The sequence below is a fragment of the Cervus canadensis genome, chromosome 28, assembly GCF_019320065.1.
Source record: "Cervus canadensis isolate Bull #8, Minnesota chromosome 28, ASM1932006v1, whole genome shotgun sequence".
Taxonomy (NCBI): Eukaryota; Metazoa; Chordata; class Mammalia; order Artiodactyla; family Cervidae; genus Cervus; species Cervus canadensis.
In genome coordinates this window covers 34,821,850-34,841,044 of record NC_057413.1, presented here as the reverse complement: position 1 = coordinate 34,841,044, position 19,195 = coordinate 34,821,850, and the positions used below count along the sequence as shown (strand labels likewise).

At 42.8% G+C, this 19,195-nt stretch overlaps 1 protein-coding gene across 3 annotated transcripts in view; it reads right to left on the bottom strand.

Moving 5' to 3' along the window:
- The window catches only part of RAB23 (RAB23, member RAS oncogene family), a 34,026-nt gene extending 15,905 nt beyond the window's left edge, over positions 1–18,121 (bottom strand). Inside the window, exons 1-3 of one of the 3 annotated variants that reach the window (XM_043450420.1) lie at positions 18,008–18,121; positions 12,403–12,622; positions 9,704–9,789 (exon numbers count right to left, since the gene is read on the bottom strand). In XM_043450420.1, coding sequence (XP_043306355.1) covers positions 9,704–9,789; positions 12,403–12,557 — 241 coding nt within the window. In that variant the 5' untranslated portion in view covers positions 12,558–12,622; positions 18,008–18,121. Of the gene's footprint in view, positions 1–9,703; positions 9,790–12,402; positions 12,623–17,166; positions 17,301–17,829; positions 17,966–18,007 lie in introns of those variants that run through there. The other 2 variants (XM_043450419.1, XM_043450421.1) reach the window with 2 other exon arrangements.
- Positions 18,122–19,195: the final 1,074 nt, after the last annotated feature.

Below are 19,195 nucleotides of genomic sequence, written 5' to 3'. Positions count from 1 at the left end.
CTGAAGATTGACACTTGCCATCTACAGCTACAGAGATTAAATCATGACCACTGCAACTGCTGACTTTCAACGGCCCTGAAAGGAGTTCAGGGTAAAAATCAAGAATGAGGCACTTGGTGCTCTGAAAAAAACTGGCAGAACAGGCCTTCAGATAGTTAGATCTTTTCAGGAGATTTTATGAGTCCCAATTCTTGCATCTTCTCATACCTAGAGAAACACTGACGTCATTAATGGTGACATCTGCTTTGGCTAGTAAGGAAAATTTTACAATTAAAAGCCAAAATAGAGTACTCAACTATGGTTCAGACACCCTGGAAAATAACTAGGTGTTACTATGGGTGTAATTTCAGATTAGACGTTGTATTGCTAGACACTTGAGTTTTCTGAGTCGTGTCAGGCTTGGATGCCACCATTCTCCAAGCAATGTCTGCTGAAAGCTAGTAACTTCTACCTTACTTTTTATAAAACTAGGCAACTGGCCACCTGGCTAAAAGTCTCCCCAAAATGCCAGGTCCAGACTGGGTTTCAGGCCTATTCTTCTAAAAAGAAAGAGATTTATTTTGTCTATTAAAATTCCAGTTATCCGTCCTCCAGCTACTACTAATTTGGTCTGTTACAACAAAATGGCAGACCCAAAGATTGAGATTTTAATCAAACAAGGTTCAGATCTAAGAATTAAGACTCAGGAATACTTCCAATTCAGTGTCTCCTCTCCAAGCTGAGACAGTCCTATGCCCCATTTTGACAGGAAGTTATCACAGTCATAGTTGCCCTGTTCCCTAAATTAAAACTGAACAAGACTCTGTGGGGTGGTGACTCTGGAGTACAGATCTGCTGTACTGTAGGATATAGGCTTCATTCAGCCTCCTTGACCTTCCCTGAGTTCCAAAGGGTAGATTCAAACGGTTGCTAATCAGGGAAGGGAGAAAATACAGAAACAGAAGAGAAACAATCAAATGGTGGTACAGCCTTGAGACAGGGTCCTGGTTCCTACTCAAAGAAATATGCATAACAATGTCTTTTGAGTTCTCCTACAGAACTGGAGCCCCCACCCAGGTGGAGGATGGTAACTTCAGACTAAACACAAGATTCCTGGAGCACAGCTCTGTTGCTTCACCACCAGCCAATCACCCCAAATGTTGCCTCCTGTTTCTGGGGACCAGTGATGACCATCCTTTAGGTCTGTTTGGCCCCTGTCTATTTCAACTCTGAGAGGCGCCAACAGTTTCAAACTAAAATGCTGTTATTATAAGAGTGAAAGCTGGTTTCAGATATGGAACACCCCAACTTCGATCAGGTAGAGAGAGACTTCTGCTCTGCTAGGCAGGCCTACGCCCAGGCACAGCAGGAAGAAGTTACAGAAGAAAGAGACCTCCGCCCCAATTTCCAAGAAGCATCTTGAGTATGAAGTCTCTCAGGGGGGAGTTGTTAGGGGAAGCACACTGATTGAAACCGCCCACCCTGGCCAGGCACCATAGTAACCATTTGCGTGAGTTGTTTTATGACAGGAGATCCTGATAAGGAATAGGGAACTAATAAGCCACCACCAACCGGAAGAGTTCGGGAAAGGTCAAAAGGAAACACCGCGTGTCTGTCCACTTCCCAGAATCCCTCTTGCTAGCATCCATCTTGGCTGAGCGATGCGTGCGCCACCAGGAAAGACTCTGAATTAGAATGATTGGCCAAAGACTACCCGGAAACGAATCCCACCACCATAAAACCCAAGACTGCGAGCCATGCGGCAGAGCAGTTCTCCTGGGTTCCTTTAACCTCCTGCTCTCCACCCGGGTGCCCTTTCGCAATAAAATCTCTTGCTTTGTCAGCATGTGTCTCCTCGGACAATTCATTTCCGAGTGTTAGACAAGAGCCCAGTTTTGGGCCCCCTGGAAGGGGTCCCCCTTCCTGCAACAAAACTACCAAACAATTTAACAACCCTACAAAAATACAAAACTTGAACTCAAATAACAGAAGTATCATAGACAGAGTATTTCCAGAAAAAAAATGGGACACAAATCTCTAAAGCAGGAAGGTCCACCTAGTAGACCTTCACAGTGGACGCTGTGACCACATCTTTTTTTTTTAATTTGTAATAAAATTACCTTATATTTGTATCACTGTTAGATTTTACCCATTTTTAAGCTACGTGAACATCTCATCTTATGTAACCTAAATATACCATCAAAATGAAAAAGAAGAAACAAAAAAAGACCACCCAGATTACTTCTGCAGTTATGATAATCCTGACAAATATGGGACAACTAGCTATTTTAACTCCCTCTAACTGAACAAAGCTAGTGGAGGTAATGGAATTCCAGTTGCACTATTTCAAATCATAAAAGATGATGCTGTGAAAGTGCTGCACTCAATAGGTCAGCAAATTTGGAAAACTCAGCAGTGGCCACAGGACTGGAAAAGGTCAGTTTTCATTCCAATCCCAAAGAATGTTCAAACTACTGCACAATTGCACTCATCTCACACGCTAGTAAAGTAATGCTCAAAATTCTCCAAGCCAGGCTTCAGCAATACGTGAACCATGAACTTCGAGATGTTCAAGCTGGTTTTATAAAAGGCAGAGGAACTAGAGATCAAATTGCCAACATCTGCTGGATCATCGAAAAAGCAAAAGAGTTCCAGAAAAACATCTATTTCGGCTTTATTGATTATGCCAAAGCCTTTGACTGTGTAGATCACAATAAACTGTGGTAAATTCTGAAAGAGATGTGAATACCAGACCACCTGACCTGCCTCTTGAAAATATGCACGTCAGGAAGCAACAGTTAGATCTGGACATGGAACAAAAGACTGGTTCCAAATAGGAAAAGGAGTATGGCAAGGCTGTATATTGTCACCCTGCTTATTTAACTTAGATGCAGAGTACATCATGAGAAACACTGGGCTGGAAGAAGCACAAGCTGGAATCAAGATTGCCGGGAGAAATATCAATAACCTCAGATATGCAGATGACACCACCCTTATGGCAGAAAGTGAAGAGGAACTAAAAAGCCTCTTGATGAAAGTGAAAGAGGAGAGTGAAAAAGTTGGCTTAAGCTCAACATTCAGAAAACTAAGATCATGGCATCTGGTTCCATCACTTCATGGGAAATAGATGGGAAACAGTGAAAACAGTGTCAGGCTTTATTTTTTTGGGCTCCAAAATCACTGCAGATGGTGATTGCAGCCATGAAATTAAAAGGCTCCTTGGAAGGAAAGTTATGACCAACCTAGACAGCATATTAAAAAGCAGAGACAGTACTTTGGCAACAAAGGTCTGTCTAGTCAAGGCTATGGTTTTTCCAATGGTCATGTATGGATGTGAGAGTTGAACAGTGAAGAAAGCTGAGCACAGGAAAATTGATGCTTTTGAACTATGGTGTTGGAGAAGACTCTTGAGAGTCCCTTGGACCGCAAGGAGATCCAACCAGTCCATCCTAAAGGAGATCAATCCTGGGTGTTCATTGGAAGGACTGATGATGAAGCTGAAACTCCAATACTTTGGCCACCTCATGCGAAGAGTTGACTCATTGGAAAAGACCCTGATGCTGGGAGGGATTGGGGGCAGGAGGAGAGGGGGACGAGAGAGGATGAGATGGTTGGATGGCATCACCAACCAGATGGACATGAGTTAGAGTGGACTCCAGGAGTTGGTGATGGACAGGGAGGCCTGGTGTGCTGCAATCCATGGGGTTGCCAAGAGTTGGACACAACTGAACGACTGAACTGAAGTGAGTATTTTATCCATTCATACAGGTGAAACTGTGATGCATTATGGATATTAAAGTTTAGGAAAACCCAAAAAGCTAAACAAACAAACAAAGCCTGTTCTAAAAGATATTAAAAAAAAAACAAAAAATAAACTAAAAGAAGACTCTTCTTACAGAATTTTGACTGAGGTACTGATCAAACAGATGACAAATACCAGATTCTAAAATGTGTGTGAGATCATTATTTGCCAAACTTATAAAGAAAATGGCTACAAATCTATTACACAAGTCTGGAACTCCCTCAAGTTCTTCAAAGATTTTTTAAGAATTGAGAAGAAGTGGAAAGGCAGGAGATTCTCGAAGGATCTCCTTAAAGAAGCACTGCCTGCACCCAAGCTGAGAAAGCATGGGACGGTGGGACCAGCAGCAAGAGCTGCACCTGCAGAAAACTGTGCCTCCACCAAGAGCAGGACCAACAGCACACGTGGATCTCACACGGGCAGAGGTGAGCCACATCCAAGACATCAGCCAGTGCAGGGTCACTTCAAACCGCGTCCAACAGGGCCACTTCGGGGCACTCGGAGCTGGCACCAGGAAAGATGGGGTGGAGCGCTGACTCCCACAAAAAGGAAGTCAGCTGACAGAATCAAGGACACATTTGTCCCCCAAGACCGGGAAGCACCGAGGAAGCCAGGACGAAGTCCAGAGAGAAAAGCACCTGCCACCATCCGCATGCAGAGGCCCCGGCCCCACACCACCCTGCCACACTGCCCCGTGCCCGCTCCAGGGGCCTCGCGGCCTGGCCCGCTCGGGAGGAGCTGGCAGTGAAGCCATCGGCATTCCCCTCCCAGACCACAAGGCTGGTCCCAGAGGAAAGGAGATTTAGCTTCCATTATCTGGCTATTCCTACTACCAAACTGAGATACGTTTATGACTAGAAATCACTGAGGCAGCTGAGAAAAATTAGGAGTTGGCCTGGATGGCAGGTGAGTTTGGGGGAGAATGGGTACATGTACACGAATGGCTAAATCCCTTTGCTATTCATCTGAAACTATCACAACACTGTTAATCAGCTACACTCCAATATAAAGCTGAAGAAAAAGTGGACAGAAGAGACATGAGCTGAGGGTATTGTCAAGGAAAGGCCTCCTCCTCCTACCAGCTGCTGCTGCTGCTGCTAAGTCGCTTCAGTCGTGTCCGACTCTGTGCGACCCCACAGACGGCAGCCCACCAGGCTCCTCCATCCATGCAAACGTAAAGAGGGGGTGAGACATACAGCCACGTTTCACCACCTTCAGGAGCGATGCCTCGCCAGCATACCAACTGTAACTATTTTTTTTAATGTGTTTATTTTTCATTGGAGGAGGACTGCTTTCTAATACTGTGTTGTTTTCTGCCTCATATCAATTATAACTATACTTCATTTTTAAATGACCATTAAAAAAATAAAATAAAATAAAGTAAAAGGACCCCACACTGCACTCCATTCTTTTTCTTTCTGCAAGCTCTAGCTCTGTTAGTGCTAGACATCTTTGGGAAAGTTAGTGTTTTAATTTCTCTGTTGTTGACACTGACAGGCAGCTAGTGTCTTCTAGCCATATATTTTACAAAGACCTTTATGTTCCTACTATTCAAATACCTTCAATACTGCCTACCCTAAAAACTGGAGCACTGGAAAAGTTTCTTCAGCATCATAGATAACAGCAAGCCACCCATAAATGGATCACTTCTAACAGTTAATGAACTATTCCACTTACGCACAGATCAGAATACGGAGCCCTCAATAAATTTTTGGTGTCAATGATAAGATCACCAATAGCCAAGTATTTATTCCTCATTAGCAAGATCATTCCAAAAAAAGTCACCATGTTTTAATACAATTCAGAAAATACTCTCCAAGATACATAATATGCAGAGTTAATTCTGTCCTCAAACCACTGACAGATACTACAAGACAGTCTACAGGCTGGTCCAGAGTGGCTGCTGAGCAGCATCGGTGTCACCTGGGAGGCCTCGGAAATGCAGACTCTTGGAGCCACCCACAGATCCTTGCAAGTCAGGCTGTGTTTTAATGAGCTCCCCAGGGGATTCCTGTGCACAATCAAGTGGAAGAAACACTGCTCCAGAGAACACTGGAAAAGGCTAGTTGGAATCACAAGGCTTTAAAAACACTATTATAGACATTACTAAAGATTTAAAATGACGGCCCTTGTTCGTTCTTGTGTTTATAACTTACAACCAGTTTCTTGTCCAGAGCTATTCATTTTCCAACAATTTATATTCATTTATATTTGTGAAATAGTTTTTTTTTTTTTTTTTAAGAAAATAAGTGTTTTCTTCTACTTATGTGAGTTCAGTTTAGTTGCTCAGTCATGTCCAACTCTTTGCAACCCCATGGACAGCAGTACACCAGGGTTCCCAGTCCATTACCAACTCCCAGAGCTTGCTCACACTCATGTCCATTGAGTCGGTGACACCATCCAACCACCTCATCCTCTGTCATCCCCTTCTCCTCCTGCCTTAACTCTTTCCCAGCATCAGGGTCTTTTCCAATGAGTTGGCTCATCACATCAGGTGGCCAAAGTATTGGACTTTCAGCTTTAGCATCAGTCCTGCCAATGAACATTCAGGACTGATTTCCTTCAGGATGGACTGGTTGGATCTCCTTCCATTCCAAGGGACTCTCAAGAATCTTCTCCAACACCACAGTTCAAAAGCATCAATTCTTAGTGTTTAGCTACTTATGTGCATAATCTCAAATAACAGGTCTTAAGTCTAAAACCTCATTTCCATATATTTAGTCAGAAGCATTTTTTTTTTTTTCTGAGAACCAAGTCACAGTAAAAAACTGCGATGAAAATCTCTTTTATGTTGCATGCAGCTTTCTAAGTATGGTTTCTACTGCCAAGGGTGGACTTTCTTAAGCGTTTAAGAGGAGTGCTCTGCGATGCTAAAGGCTTCCTAATGTGATCTGCGCTCTGTTCTAAGCTACTGACAAGGAGATCATGTTTCCACATGCCTCACTGTGCAATTCAGCCGGTATTCTAAGAACATAACGATGCCTTGGAGCAACAATCTTGCTGTAATAGGTCTTTTAAATGAATTATAATAATTTTTTTAAGATATAATTTTTATGTATCTTGAATAACACATTTTTAGAATAAAAATTAGTAGGTCATAATTTTTTAAGGCATAGTGTTTCAATCACTGAATCTCCATCTGAAGTCATTCTGCCCACCTTACCTTTTTTCTCCCTATTCTTTATTTCTGCTTAATTAAATCATCACTGGAATCTACACCAGAAGCAGATGTTACCTGGTGCCAAGCTGTCACCCAACGCCCCTGCCTCTGAGAACACCTCTCCCTCTCTGAACAGCAGCCTACAGTTTAGGCAGCCAACCCTATCATCTGCCCTGGGGGGGCCACATGTGCACCAAGCCGATTAGGTTAATCACCTTCTTCTGACTTCTCACTGTAATCTGGTCAAAGGTGGTCTGATCAGATAAAAGCTCTGGACTTTTCATGCACAGTTGCGGGAAGTAATCCTGGGTCCCCAAGGATGTGAACAAAGCACTGTATAACCTTGCAGCCAAGAGGAAAATCAACATGAGGAGGAACCCCACATGGGGAGAGGGCCAGCTGGGAGATTAGCAAGGCTACTGTCCCAACAAACTACAACTGAAAGCTACTCCCACTAACAAGTCAACAGGTAAAATAAGTCAGTCTGAAATCAATTTTCTGCTGTCAGTAGCCAAAAGCATTCTTATGGAGCCTCAAAAAAAAGCATAAAAGAATGTTCAATACATCAAGTTTACATAATGTTGACACTATTTGTTCCTTAATTCAAATAGGGATGTGAGGGGGAAAAAGCAAAGGCTTAAGACCTGGCTCAGTATCCACCCTCTGCCATTTTAACAGAGTTGGCTAAAAAAGTTACATTTTAAGAAACACTTTTAACAGGTCTATTTATACACTTATGATGGCTTTAAATTAAAATGTTAAATACAGGGAGATCAAATCTGTTTAAAGCCTTCTAGTCCAAATGAAACAAAGGGAAAAGAAATTTGAATATCACCCACTGTAAATTAAGATGTAAATACTAATAATTATGGGCTCTCTTTTTAGTTTCTGGCAAAGAATGTCTTTTGTAAACATATGAAAGAGAAATGGATGATATATGCAGAGTACATCATGCGAAATGCCGGGCTGGATGAAGCACAAGCTGGAATCAAGATTGCCAAGAGAAATATCAATAACCTCAGATATGCAGATGACACCATCCTTAGGGCAGGAAGAGGAACTAAAGAGCCTCCTGATGAAAGTCATAGAGGAGAGTGAAAAAAATGGCTTAAAACTCAACATTCAAAAAACTAAGATCATGGCATCCAGTTCCATCACTTCATGGCAGATAGATGGGGAAACAAGGGAAACAGTGACAGATTTTATTTTCTTGGGCTCCAAAATCACTGCAGATGGTGACTGCAGCCATGAAATTAAAAGACATTTGCTCCTTGGAAGAAAAGCTATTACAAACCTATATAGCATATTAAAAAGCAGAGACATTACTTTGCCAACAAAGGTCCATCTAATCAAAGCTATGATTTTTCTAGTAGTCATGTATGGATGTGAGAGTTGGAACATGAAGAAAGCTGAGCACCAAAGAACTGATGCTTTTGAACTGTGGTGTTGGAGAAGACTCTTGAGAGTCCCTTAGACTGCAAGGAGATCCAACCAGTCCATCCTAAAGGAGATCAGTCCTGGATGTTCATTGGAAGGACTAATGGTAAAGCTGAAACTCCAATATTTTGGCCACCTGATGCAAAGAGCTGACTCATGTGAAAAGACCCCGATGTTGGGAAAGATTAAAGGCAAGAGGAGAAGGGGGCGACGAAGGATGAGATGGTTGGATGGCATCACCAACTCAATGGACAAGAGTTTGAGCAAGCTCCGGGAGTTGGTGATGGACAGGGAGGCCTGGCGTGCTGCAATCTATGGGCTTGCAAACAGGTGGACACAACTGAGCGACTGAACTAAATTGAACAAGTTAAAACAAGAAGTCTGTGACAAACTGGATGAGCCAAGTTAAAAAAATTAACAGATAATAATGAACACAGTCTTATGGCAAAAACTGGAAAAAGGGTTATAACCTCAACTGCAATGGAAATAAAAATATTTTTAGCTACCTGGTCTTTTTCTTTAAATAGGGACCCAAATGATCTCCCTAACTGTACAATTCCAACATTCTCTCCTTTTTATTCATATACAAATCAAATCATTTTTGACATTTGACCAGTTCTTTAACTTTATTTTGAGATAACTGTAGACTCACATAATTTTGTCTTATTAAAAATACGTAACAGTAATTACTTTCTCAAAAAATAACCACACTAATGAAAAAGTAATACTGACAAATCACAGTTTTAAAAGCGTAAAAAGAAATAACCCAACCTATTTATTTATCACAAAAAGAATACATTATATACTGAGAATTTAGAGAAAAAAAGCTAGGTAGGTAAAAAGAGGAATTCTGCCCACAATTTAGTCTTAGATCCTATCATGGTAGCTTTTTGCTTTCACTTGTACCTCATACTTCTCTGAACTTGTGCAGCCCTGAAAAGGCTTTACCCACACATTAATGTCATAACAAAATGCCATTTTGTTTGCCAGAGTTTTCCTTTTCTTATATCAGTTTCCATTCTCTGACTATATAGTCATTTCCCTGGAATCAGCGAAGACATTTCATAGTTTCTGACTTACTAGGTCTGGGAATGCCTATATGAGTCATGTAATTCTAAGGCAGAGACAAACAGTCTATAGTATAAAGTATTATTTACCACCCAACAAGATCTTTATAAGAATAATGGCCTGGGGTTTTAAAAAATACTTTGGAATGAATTTAAATATTCTTCAAGAGAAATCCTTCTATGGGGAACAAAAAAGGCAAAATTCTTTGTTCAGCCAAATGAACACATCCAAACAGACTAAAGACACCTACAATTTACCTCGATAGTAGGCCTTGGTTATTGCATCAAACTCCTCCTGACCTGCTGTATCCCATAACATGAGCCTGACGTCTTCGTCATTAACTCTGAAACAAAAGATGAATATATTTTATATGCAAAGGAAATGTCTTTGTTTTTAAAATCTGGAGGTATTAAAACTACACTGTGGGCTTCAATCTGAAAAAGTCTTAGTGCTTTTAAGTGCTGACACCATTAACCACAGTGAGAGCAGAGGGACAGACACCCCCAACGCTGTCACTTTACACGATCTGCGGTCGCCTGCCGTGTTTTTTCCTTCAACAACAGTCACAGAGAGTGGTCGCTCTAGGACTAGCATCAAAGGGGTCCACACCGGCAGATTCAACCAACCGCAGGCAGAATATATTTGGAGGGCTTCTCGGGTGGCTCAGTGGTAAAGAAGGCATGGGTCTGATCCCTGATCCCAGGAGATCCCACGGGCAGCAGAGCCACTGCCCCTGCGAGCCGCACTATGGAGCCTGTGCTCCGGAACCAGGAATGGGAACTTCCGACCCCGAGCCACAGCCCCTGCAGTCACGCCCGAGAGCCTGTGCCGCACAAGAGAGGCCTCCGCGATGAGAAGCCTACGCACCGCAACTAGAGAAAAAGCCCACTCAACAATGAAGAGCCAACACAGCCAGAAATAAATAAAATTACTGTTTACAGATATGTGGGGAAAACTCTAGAAAGTTCCAAAAAGCAAAACTTGAACATGCCATGTACCCAGCAACTACTCACACAGCATTCATCTTGTATATGATGCTGTAAGTGATCTGGAGATAACTGAAAGTCTATGGGAGCAGTGTGTAGGTTAAATGCAAATACTAGGCCATCTTGTACACGGAACAGCGTCTATGGAGGCTGGTGTCCACAGGATCCTGGCCTGTCCTGAGAAAGCTGCCCGCTCCGGCCGCCCCCCTCTAACGCGGAGAGACCGGAGAGACAGGACGAAGCAGCTCACCGCGCGGTCTCCCTAAGGCAGACGCTGACTGCTCTGTCGCACCTCCAGTCTTACTCACGGGCCGCAGTCCTCCTACAGAGCCACTGCCAACAGCAAGTCACCGCTCTGAGCGAAAACACCCGGCAAGGGGCCTTCAAGCTCCTGGTTACAACTGCATCAACCAATCAATATATAACTTCTTTTTCTGCATTTTTCTGTTTGAAGACACCTTATTTAATATATACTGCTGATTTATCAACTTTGAACTCATGGCACTATTACTGGTACTTGAAAGAAGCTCATCTAACACATGTGTCTTCTCCATGAGGCACATCACAGCTCACCAGACAGCACTTCAGTTCTAGGCCTGGGGCCGTTTTAAACAGCAAAACCAACAAAACACACAAAAACAGAACATGAAAAGGCCACTTATGTACTTATGAGAGGTGAAACAAAAAGGTGGAGGTCGTCTCGTTCAGCCTCAGCCAGAGCTGCGTGCGCAGGTGACGCAAATGTTTTGAGGCTCTGTGCATGTCCATGAATGGGGTCCCGAGTCTGGGGTTGCAAATACATTTTAGCAGGTAGTGAATCTGAACATACAAAGTCCACAAATAATGAGAAGTGACTGCATACTTAAAATATTAATATGGAATCTATAAATAATGAGGGTCAACTACACACTTAAAACATTAATTTGGTTCAGATAACAAGTACAAAAATAAACATCATCAAGATTTAAAATGAATCCTCTTAAGACATCTAAGAAAGGAAGCAAAAACAGAAGTATTTTTAGAAAGAAGGTAAATAGATTATAAATTCAACAATTTTTAAAACAATGAACACAATTATTTCTGATGCTAATGTCTGGGACAGTTAAATCAGATTTGTTTAATGTTACTTATTTCTCTGTGATTAAATTTTAGTTTGTCTCCTACAATTTAAAATAACCTCAAAAGTTCTCAGGACTAAGGACAAAAATCGTTACTTTGACGTGTTTTAGAACCGGATTTCCTTTTCACAGGTGTATTTAATCCCCTCAAATCTTTCTCTTATTTCTTTAAAGTAAAAATAAATTATTAATTCTCCAACTTCTACATAGTCCTGTCCAGTTTTAAAAAAAGAGACATTCTATACAAACAGATCCCTTAATATATGAGATGAAAATTACTGTGAAAGGTAATTTTCCTTCCAAATAAAATCATGGACAGAAATCTCAGTAGAATCAAGCACTACTTTCTGTTTAAGAAGTGCCTACGATGGGACTTCCCTGTGGCCTGGTGGTTAACAATCCGACGTGCAGCGCAGGGGACACGGGCTCAACCCCTGGTCAGGGAACTAAGGTCCACAAGCCACGGAGCAACTGAGCCCGTGTGCTGCAACCAGAGTCTGTTCACCGCAACGAAAGGTCCCATGTGCCACAACTGAGACCCAGCACAGCCAAATAATGAATCAAATTGTTTAAAAAGTGCCCAAGGTGCCACCAATAAACATAAAACAGATATCTAAGACAGAAACAAAGAGAGAAGGGAGAAGAGTAGCAAAAAAGAAGGAAAATGAGAAGGGAAAGGGAGAGAAGGAGCAGGGGGGAAAAAGACGGCGAAGACGCACCAAGGAGTGAGTGACCGAACATGCCGCCACCGGACTCCCAGCTTTGTGCTGTAACCAGTCACCACCGTTCTGACACCTTCATCAGACATGCTCACACACCAAAACCAAGAGGATAAAGTGGCCAAGTACATACTGGATTTGTCGCTCCAAAAAATCAACTCCAATGGTTTTCTTGTAGTCTTTTGTAAAAATGCCTTTGCAATACCGCTGAATCATACTTGACTTTCCAACTGCACCATTCCCTACAACCACCATCTTGATGGCCACTTCCATATCTTCCTCCAACATTTTTGGAGTTGAAAAGGTTTCTGTGCCAACTTTAATTCCAGGTGATCAGATCTTCTCTCTCAAACCTGTGGTTTAAAATGAAATTATTTTTTTCATGACATAAAAATAAGCTATAATTATTTTATCAAGAAATAATCAAACTGAACTCCAAGAATTTGTTTCCATGATGAAGGGCCCCCCTCCCCACTCTGTTCATTTAACTTAAATTCTCTGAAAAGAGAGACAATAATATTCATTTTTGAATCCTTATCAACAGCACAATGTATGACTTTCAGGTAGTGATAAATGAGTAGATTCTGCCTTTCACAAAGATTAGACTACGGGCTTTAGAGTTGAGCCCTGATCTAAAGTTGCCTTTTACTGGTTCTGTGCTCTTCGTGAAGTTATTGCTTATCCCTTTCAAGATTCAGTTTTCTGAAGATATTTAACCTCACAGGATTGTTGATCGATACAAATAAAGCACTTAGCACAGTGAAAGTTAAGCATTCAAAAAATGGTAGTTTCATATACCATAAGAAATCCTCCATAGATAGTTAACAGCAAATGGGAGACAAACACCAAGTCTAGGGAAACCGCTCATCATCCTCACAGGCGATATTAACATCCCTAGGGTCCGCACCCAGAAGAAGGGCTTTGTGTAATACTATGCAACGAAGCGGCAGCTCACACGTCAGCATCCAGGCTACAGTGAATCCACTGCACATCATCTTACAGCACACGTTCTCTTCTTTACGTTCAGACTAGTCATAGTTATTCACACAGTCAAAGTAATAGTACGTGTACTGTTTGCATTTTAGACTGAATGAACAGTCCAGACCCTTGGGACAGAAGGCTAAGTTTTTCATATTTCTTAAAATTATTAATGCTATTTCAGTTCCTACCTATTAACTATTATATTCTAGCTACCTGAACCAAAAATTCATTTATACAACCACTACACAAAACATGTCTGAAATGTGAAGAGCATTCCTTTCTTTGTCCCTAATGGAGTCTCAGTAACTGGCCCTAGTGCATGATAAACTTGCATGATTTAAGAAGCATCTAAAAGCACTTGTTAAAGTACAAGTTCTAGGTCTCCACTTCATACATAAAATACGGATAAATACAGAAAGACTTATCCTCTTGAATGTTCTACGTTACATTTGACAATTGAAAGAAAAATCATAATACTGTTCAATGTGGTTTTCAATATACGTAGAGAAAACATTTAAGACAATTATTTATACATGGGAGAGGACAAAAGGATGTGAAGGGAGGTAAGGTTTCTATACTTCACTTGAGCTTGTAAAATGCTAACACCAATACACTGTGATAAATTATCTACGCAGCTAAACAAGTTACACAAAGAAATACTCAAAAACACGAGAAAACATGATAAAACAAAATGAAATTCTAAAAACACCATAAAGATATCAGAATGTAATTGACATTTATAGAGCTGTCCACACAACAGCAGAACATTCTTCAAGCACCCACTGAACATGTATAAGATAGGACATATTCTAGGCCATCAAACAACCCTCAACAAAATTAAAATAAAGAGACCACAGTGGAATCAAACTAGAAGTCAGTAACAGAAAGATAACAGGAAAGTCTCCAAGCATTTGGAAACTAAAAACAGATTTCTCAATAATCCATGGGCCAAAGCAGAAGCTCAAGAGAAATTTTAAAAATAACTGAGCTGAAATAAAACGAAAATACAATGTGTCAAAAATTTGTGGGACACAGCTAACATAGTGCTGAGAGAGAAAATTTACAGCACTAAATGCTTACCCTAGAAAAGAAGAAAAGTCTCAAAGCAACAACCTGAGCTCCCACCTCAAAAAACTGGAAAAAGAAGTGCAAAATAAACCCAAAGCAAGCAAAAGGATGGAAATAATAAAGAGAAGAAATCAATGAGATTGATATAACTATTAGGAAAATAAAATCTGTAACTTTAAAAACAAAAAGAAAGCTCCAAGCTCAGGTGATTTCACTGGAGAATTCTACCAAACTTTTCAAGAATGATACACACTCTCCCCCAGAATATAGAACAGGAGGAAACATATTAATATATAAAGCCAGCATTATCTTGATACCAGCACCACACAAAAAACAGTACAAAAAAGAAAACTAGACAGACAGTCCCTCATGAACATAATGCAAAAATCTTCAACAAAATATGAGTAAATCACATCCAGCAATGCATAAAAAGAATAACCAGGACCAAATGGGCTTTACTTGGGAATGCAAGGCTGTTTCAACACTCAAAAATCAATGTAATCCACCACATTAACAAAGTAAAGGAAAACCCCATCACCATATCAACTAATGCAGAGGAAATATTTAACATAATTCAACATCCATTTGCAAGAAAATTTCTCAGCAAACTAGAAAGAGAAGGGGACTTTTTCAGCCTGATAAAGGGCATCTATTAAAAACACACACACACACAAACCTACAGCTAACATCATACTTAATTCTAAAAGACAGACTGCTCTCCGCCATAGAGTGAGAACAAGGTAAGGATGTTCACTCTCACTACTTCCGTTATCATTAGGCATAGCCAGAGTAACAGGCAACAAAAATACACAAACTGCTTACAGATTAGAGGAAAAACTATCCCTATTCACAGATGACATGATTGTCTATGGATTGTCCAAGGAATCAAATAAACAATCCTGAAACTAATAAGTGAATTTAGCAAGGACACAGGATACAAGAGTAACACACAACACTGAACAGTATTTCTAATATCCTAACAATGTACAATTTGAAGCCAAAAAAAATTTAAATGATATTCACAATAGCGTCCTCCCAAAATGAAATTCTTTGATATGAATCAAATTCAGACACGACTGAGTGACTGCCCTGACTCAAAGGTGGAGAAAACCATACCACCCAATTTTAAGACCCTAAAAATATACATTCATCAAGAAAGAGTGAAACTGGCCAAGAGAAAGATACAGAAATCAACACAGCAGAGGCCCAATACAACAAAGGGCCCAAAAATAGACCCACGCGAATACAGCCAATTGATTTTTGACAAAAATGCAAAACTATTAAATGGCGACAAGGCAGTCTTTTCAACAAATGGTGATGCAACAACTGGAAATTCATATGCAAAAAAGTAAACTTTCCCCTAAATCTCACACCTTATATAAATAATTCAAAATAGATTATAGATCTAAATGTAAAACTTTAATATCTTGATCTGGGATTAGACAAAGTTCTTAGATATGCTACCAAAAGATGTACAAAAGGAAATATAGATAAATTAAATTTCATCAAAATTAAAAATATCAACTCTGTGAAAGATACTATTAAAACAATTAAACAAGTTATAGACTGCAAGAAAATAGTTGCAAAACATACCTAACAACTTGTATCCAGAACATATAAAGAACCTTTAAAAGTCAACATAAGAAACTACCAAATTTAAAAATTTAAGTCTTGGCCAGATATTCACCCAAGATTATATATGCCAAGTAAGCACACGAAAAGATATTGAACAGCTTTGGCCATTGGTTAAAGACACACTGGGCTCCGTTGCTGCATCCTACTCTTTGCGACCCCACAGACTGCAGCCCACCACGCTCACATTCTGTCCATGAGATTTCCTAGGCAAGAATACAGGAGTGGGTTGCCATTACCACTACATGCCTATCAGAATGGCTAAAATAAAAAATCTGACCACACCAAGTGCTAGGCAGGAAGTGGAGCAACTGGAACTCTCACATTTTGCTGGTGAGAATGCAAAATGATAGTCACTCTGGAAACCTGTGTGACAGTTTCTTATAAAATTAAACATACTTTATGTGATCCTACAACCCGAATCTTAGCAGTACCCTAGAGAACAAAACCTTATGTTCACACAAAAACCTGCATAGGAATGATTACAGCAGCTATAGTCACCATAAACTAGAAACAATCCAAACGTCCTCCAGTGGATGCATATCCATCCAACAGAATCCTACTCAGAAATAAAAAAGGATAAGTTGTTGATACATCCAGCAACTTGAAGGAATCTCAAAAGCATTATACTAAGAGAAAGAAGCTTACATGTGGTATGATCCCCTTTACATGACATTCTGGAAAAGATCAGTAATTGCCAGGGGTTGGAGCAAGGGGGAGTTTATGAGAGGACAGACAGCGTGAGTGGTTGGAGGTGACAGAACTGTTCCATATTCTGACTATTACGGTGGTTACATGAATCTAAAATTCACAGAACTGCACACTCCCCAACAAAGTCCACTTTATCACATAATAATGTTCAAAAGAATAAAATATAAAGAAAAATAAATGAAATCAGATCTTAACACAGGCAGTCTGACCCTTGTGATTATCAGCCACTCACTTCTCTACAGACTAAAAAGAACTATACCAACACAATCAAGTTCTTAGAAAAGTATAATTCTGAGTATAATATCTTAAAAGCTTGACAGTAACACTGTATATGTGTTCTATTCCCAAGTTTAATTTTACAATCAACAGCAGTCCAATACATTAGAAAAGGAAGAGTTAACTCAATGATCAAAACAGTGGATTTTCCATCACTGCCCGTACTTCAACGCATGTATGAATATACTTATACAAACACGGAAAACCTTCTCAGGTTCACTGAAGTTACCTGGGAGATATCCTGACTTGTATGAAATCTAGAGACGTAAATAGTCCTTCTCAGATTGTAAAGTCACTTGCCCGGGCCGTGACAGTGAAGCTGTCCCCCTACCACACCCTCAGGGTCCCCGCGGGAAGCGACTCTGCGGCCCGGTGTCAAGAGGAGCGCGCAGCCGGCTCACTCGTATTCCAGGGGCGCCCGGCAACACCCCGGGCAGGGTGCGGCCGGGCAGGGAGGGGCCCGCTGGCTGGACCCAGTCTGGAAGCCAGGGTGGGCTCGGGCCCTTTCCCAGCCAGCCCCGACCCGCACTGAACGGCCCGCCTGCCCGCACCTCCCGCATGAGGGCCTCGGGGCCATGTCCAGGGAGACGGGGGCGAGGGGAGACCCGGGCGTGGGGAGACGCGGGGAGAAGGGAGAGCGGGGAGGGGCGGGGCGCGGGGAGACGCGGTGGCCTGGGGACCGCGGGGCGCGGGGAGGGGCGGGGAGAACGGGGCCGTGGGGCCGCCGCCGGGCCCGGGCCCGCGCTCCAGGCGTGCGCGCGGCGGCCGGGTGGGAGCGAGCGCCCGGCCTGGAGGCCCCGCCGCGCCCCTGCGCAGCCCCCGGCGGGCGCGTCCTGGGCCGCGGCAAGAGCGAGGAGTGCGGCCGCCGGCCCGGGCGCGAGCCGCTACTCACCCTCCCCGCGCCGCCCGCCGCCCGGCGCCACAGCTCCTCCGCCGCCTCGCCGCGTCCGCGCGCGCCTGCCCCCGGCCGGGCGTCCGGCCGACTCGCGCCCTCTTCGCTCTTTAGGAGTGACTGGGATGCTTTGGGAACTTTACTGGCAGCAGGGCTCGGAACGGGCGGCGCGCAGTACCTCGCCGCGAAGGGCCGGGAGCGGGCGCCCGGCCTCCCCTCAGCCCGGCCCCCCCTCAGCCCGGCCCCTCCGCGCTCCGAGCATGCGCCGGGCTCGCGGTGCGCACGCGCGCGCTGGGCCCCGCCCCCTAGCCGGCCGCCGCGCGGGGCGCGGGGCGCTACCTGGCCGCGAGAGGAGGCGGCCGGGGAGGCGCTGCACGCGCTTCCGCTGCACGGGGGGCGGGCTTCAGAGTCTTCACAGGACCGGCCGCCCTGGACTCACCTGATGCGCCTGACTGAGAGGACCTCCAAGGGGCGGGGAGAGCAAAACTGTGGAGTCAAGTCGAAACGCACTGAGTTCACACGCTGTGGCTGGACCAAGGGGAAGTCTGCGGTGGTTAATAACTCAGGCAACCAAACCCAAATCCGAAAGTTTGCCCTCAAAGCAACCTAAACTTTGCTTCACGGGGACGGATACCAAGTGCTGATGAGGATGTGGAGTAACTGAATTCTTCATGCTGCTGGAGTGTAAACTATTAAAAAAGTAACTTTCGAAAATAATTTGGCGCTGTACTATAGAAGCCAAAGCTATGGTTTTTCAAGTAGTCATGTATGGATGTGAGAGTTGGACTATAAAGAAAGCTGAGTGCCAAAGAATTGATGCTTTTGAACTGTGGTGTTGGAGAAGACTTGAGAGTCCCTTGGACTGCAAGGAGATCCAGCCAGTCCATCCTAAAGCAGATCAGTCCTGAATGTTCATTGGAAGGACTGATGATGAAGCTGAAACTCTAATACTTTGGCCATCTGATGCGAAGAGCTGACTCATTTGAAAAGACCCTGATGCTGGGAAAGACTGAAGGCAGAAGGAGTAGGGGACGACAGAGGATGAGATGCTTGGATGACATCACCGACTCAAAGGACATGAGTTTGAGCAAACTCCGGGAGTTGGTGATGGACAGGGAGGCCTGGCGTGCTGCAGTCCATGGGGTCGCAAAGAGTCGGACATGACTGAGCAACTGAACTGAACTGTAGAAGCCAGCCCTGTGACGCAGCAGTTCCATAGTTATGTGTACAGCCAAGAGAAATGTGTGCTTGCAAGGCATCAACAGTTATCAGAATGTTGACAGGTGCATTTGTTTTAATAACCCCAAATGGAAGCAACCCAAAAGACCATCAAGGATAGAATAAGGTAATGCATTCACAGTGTTCA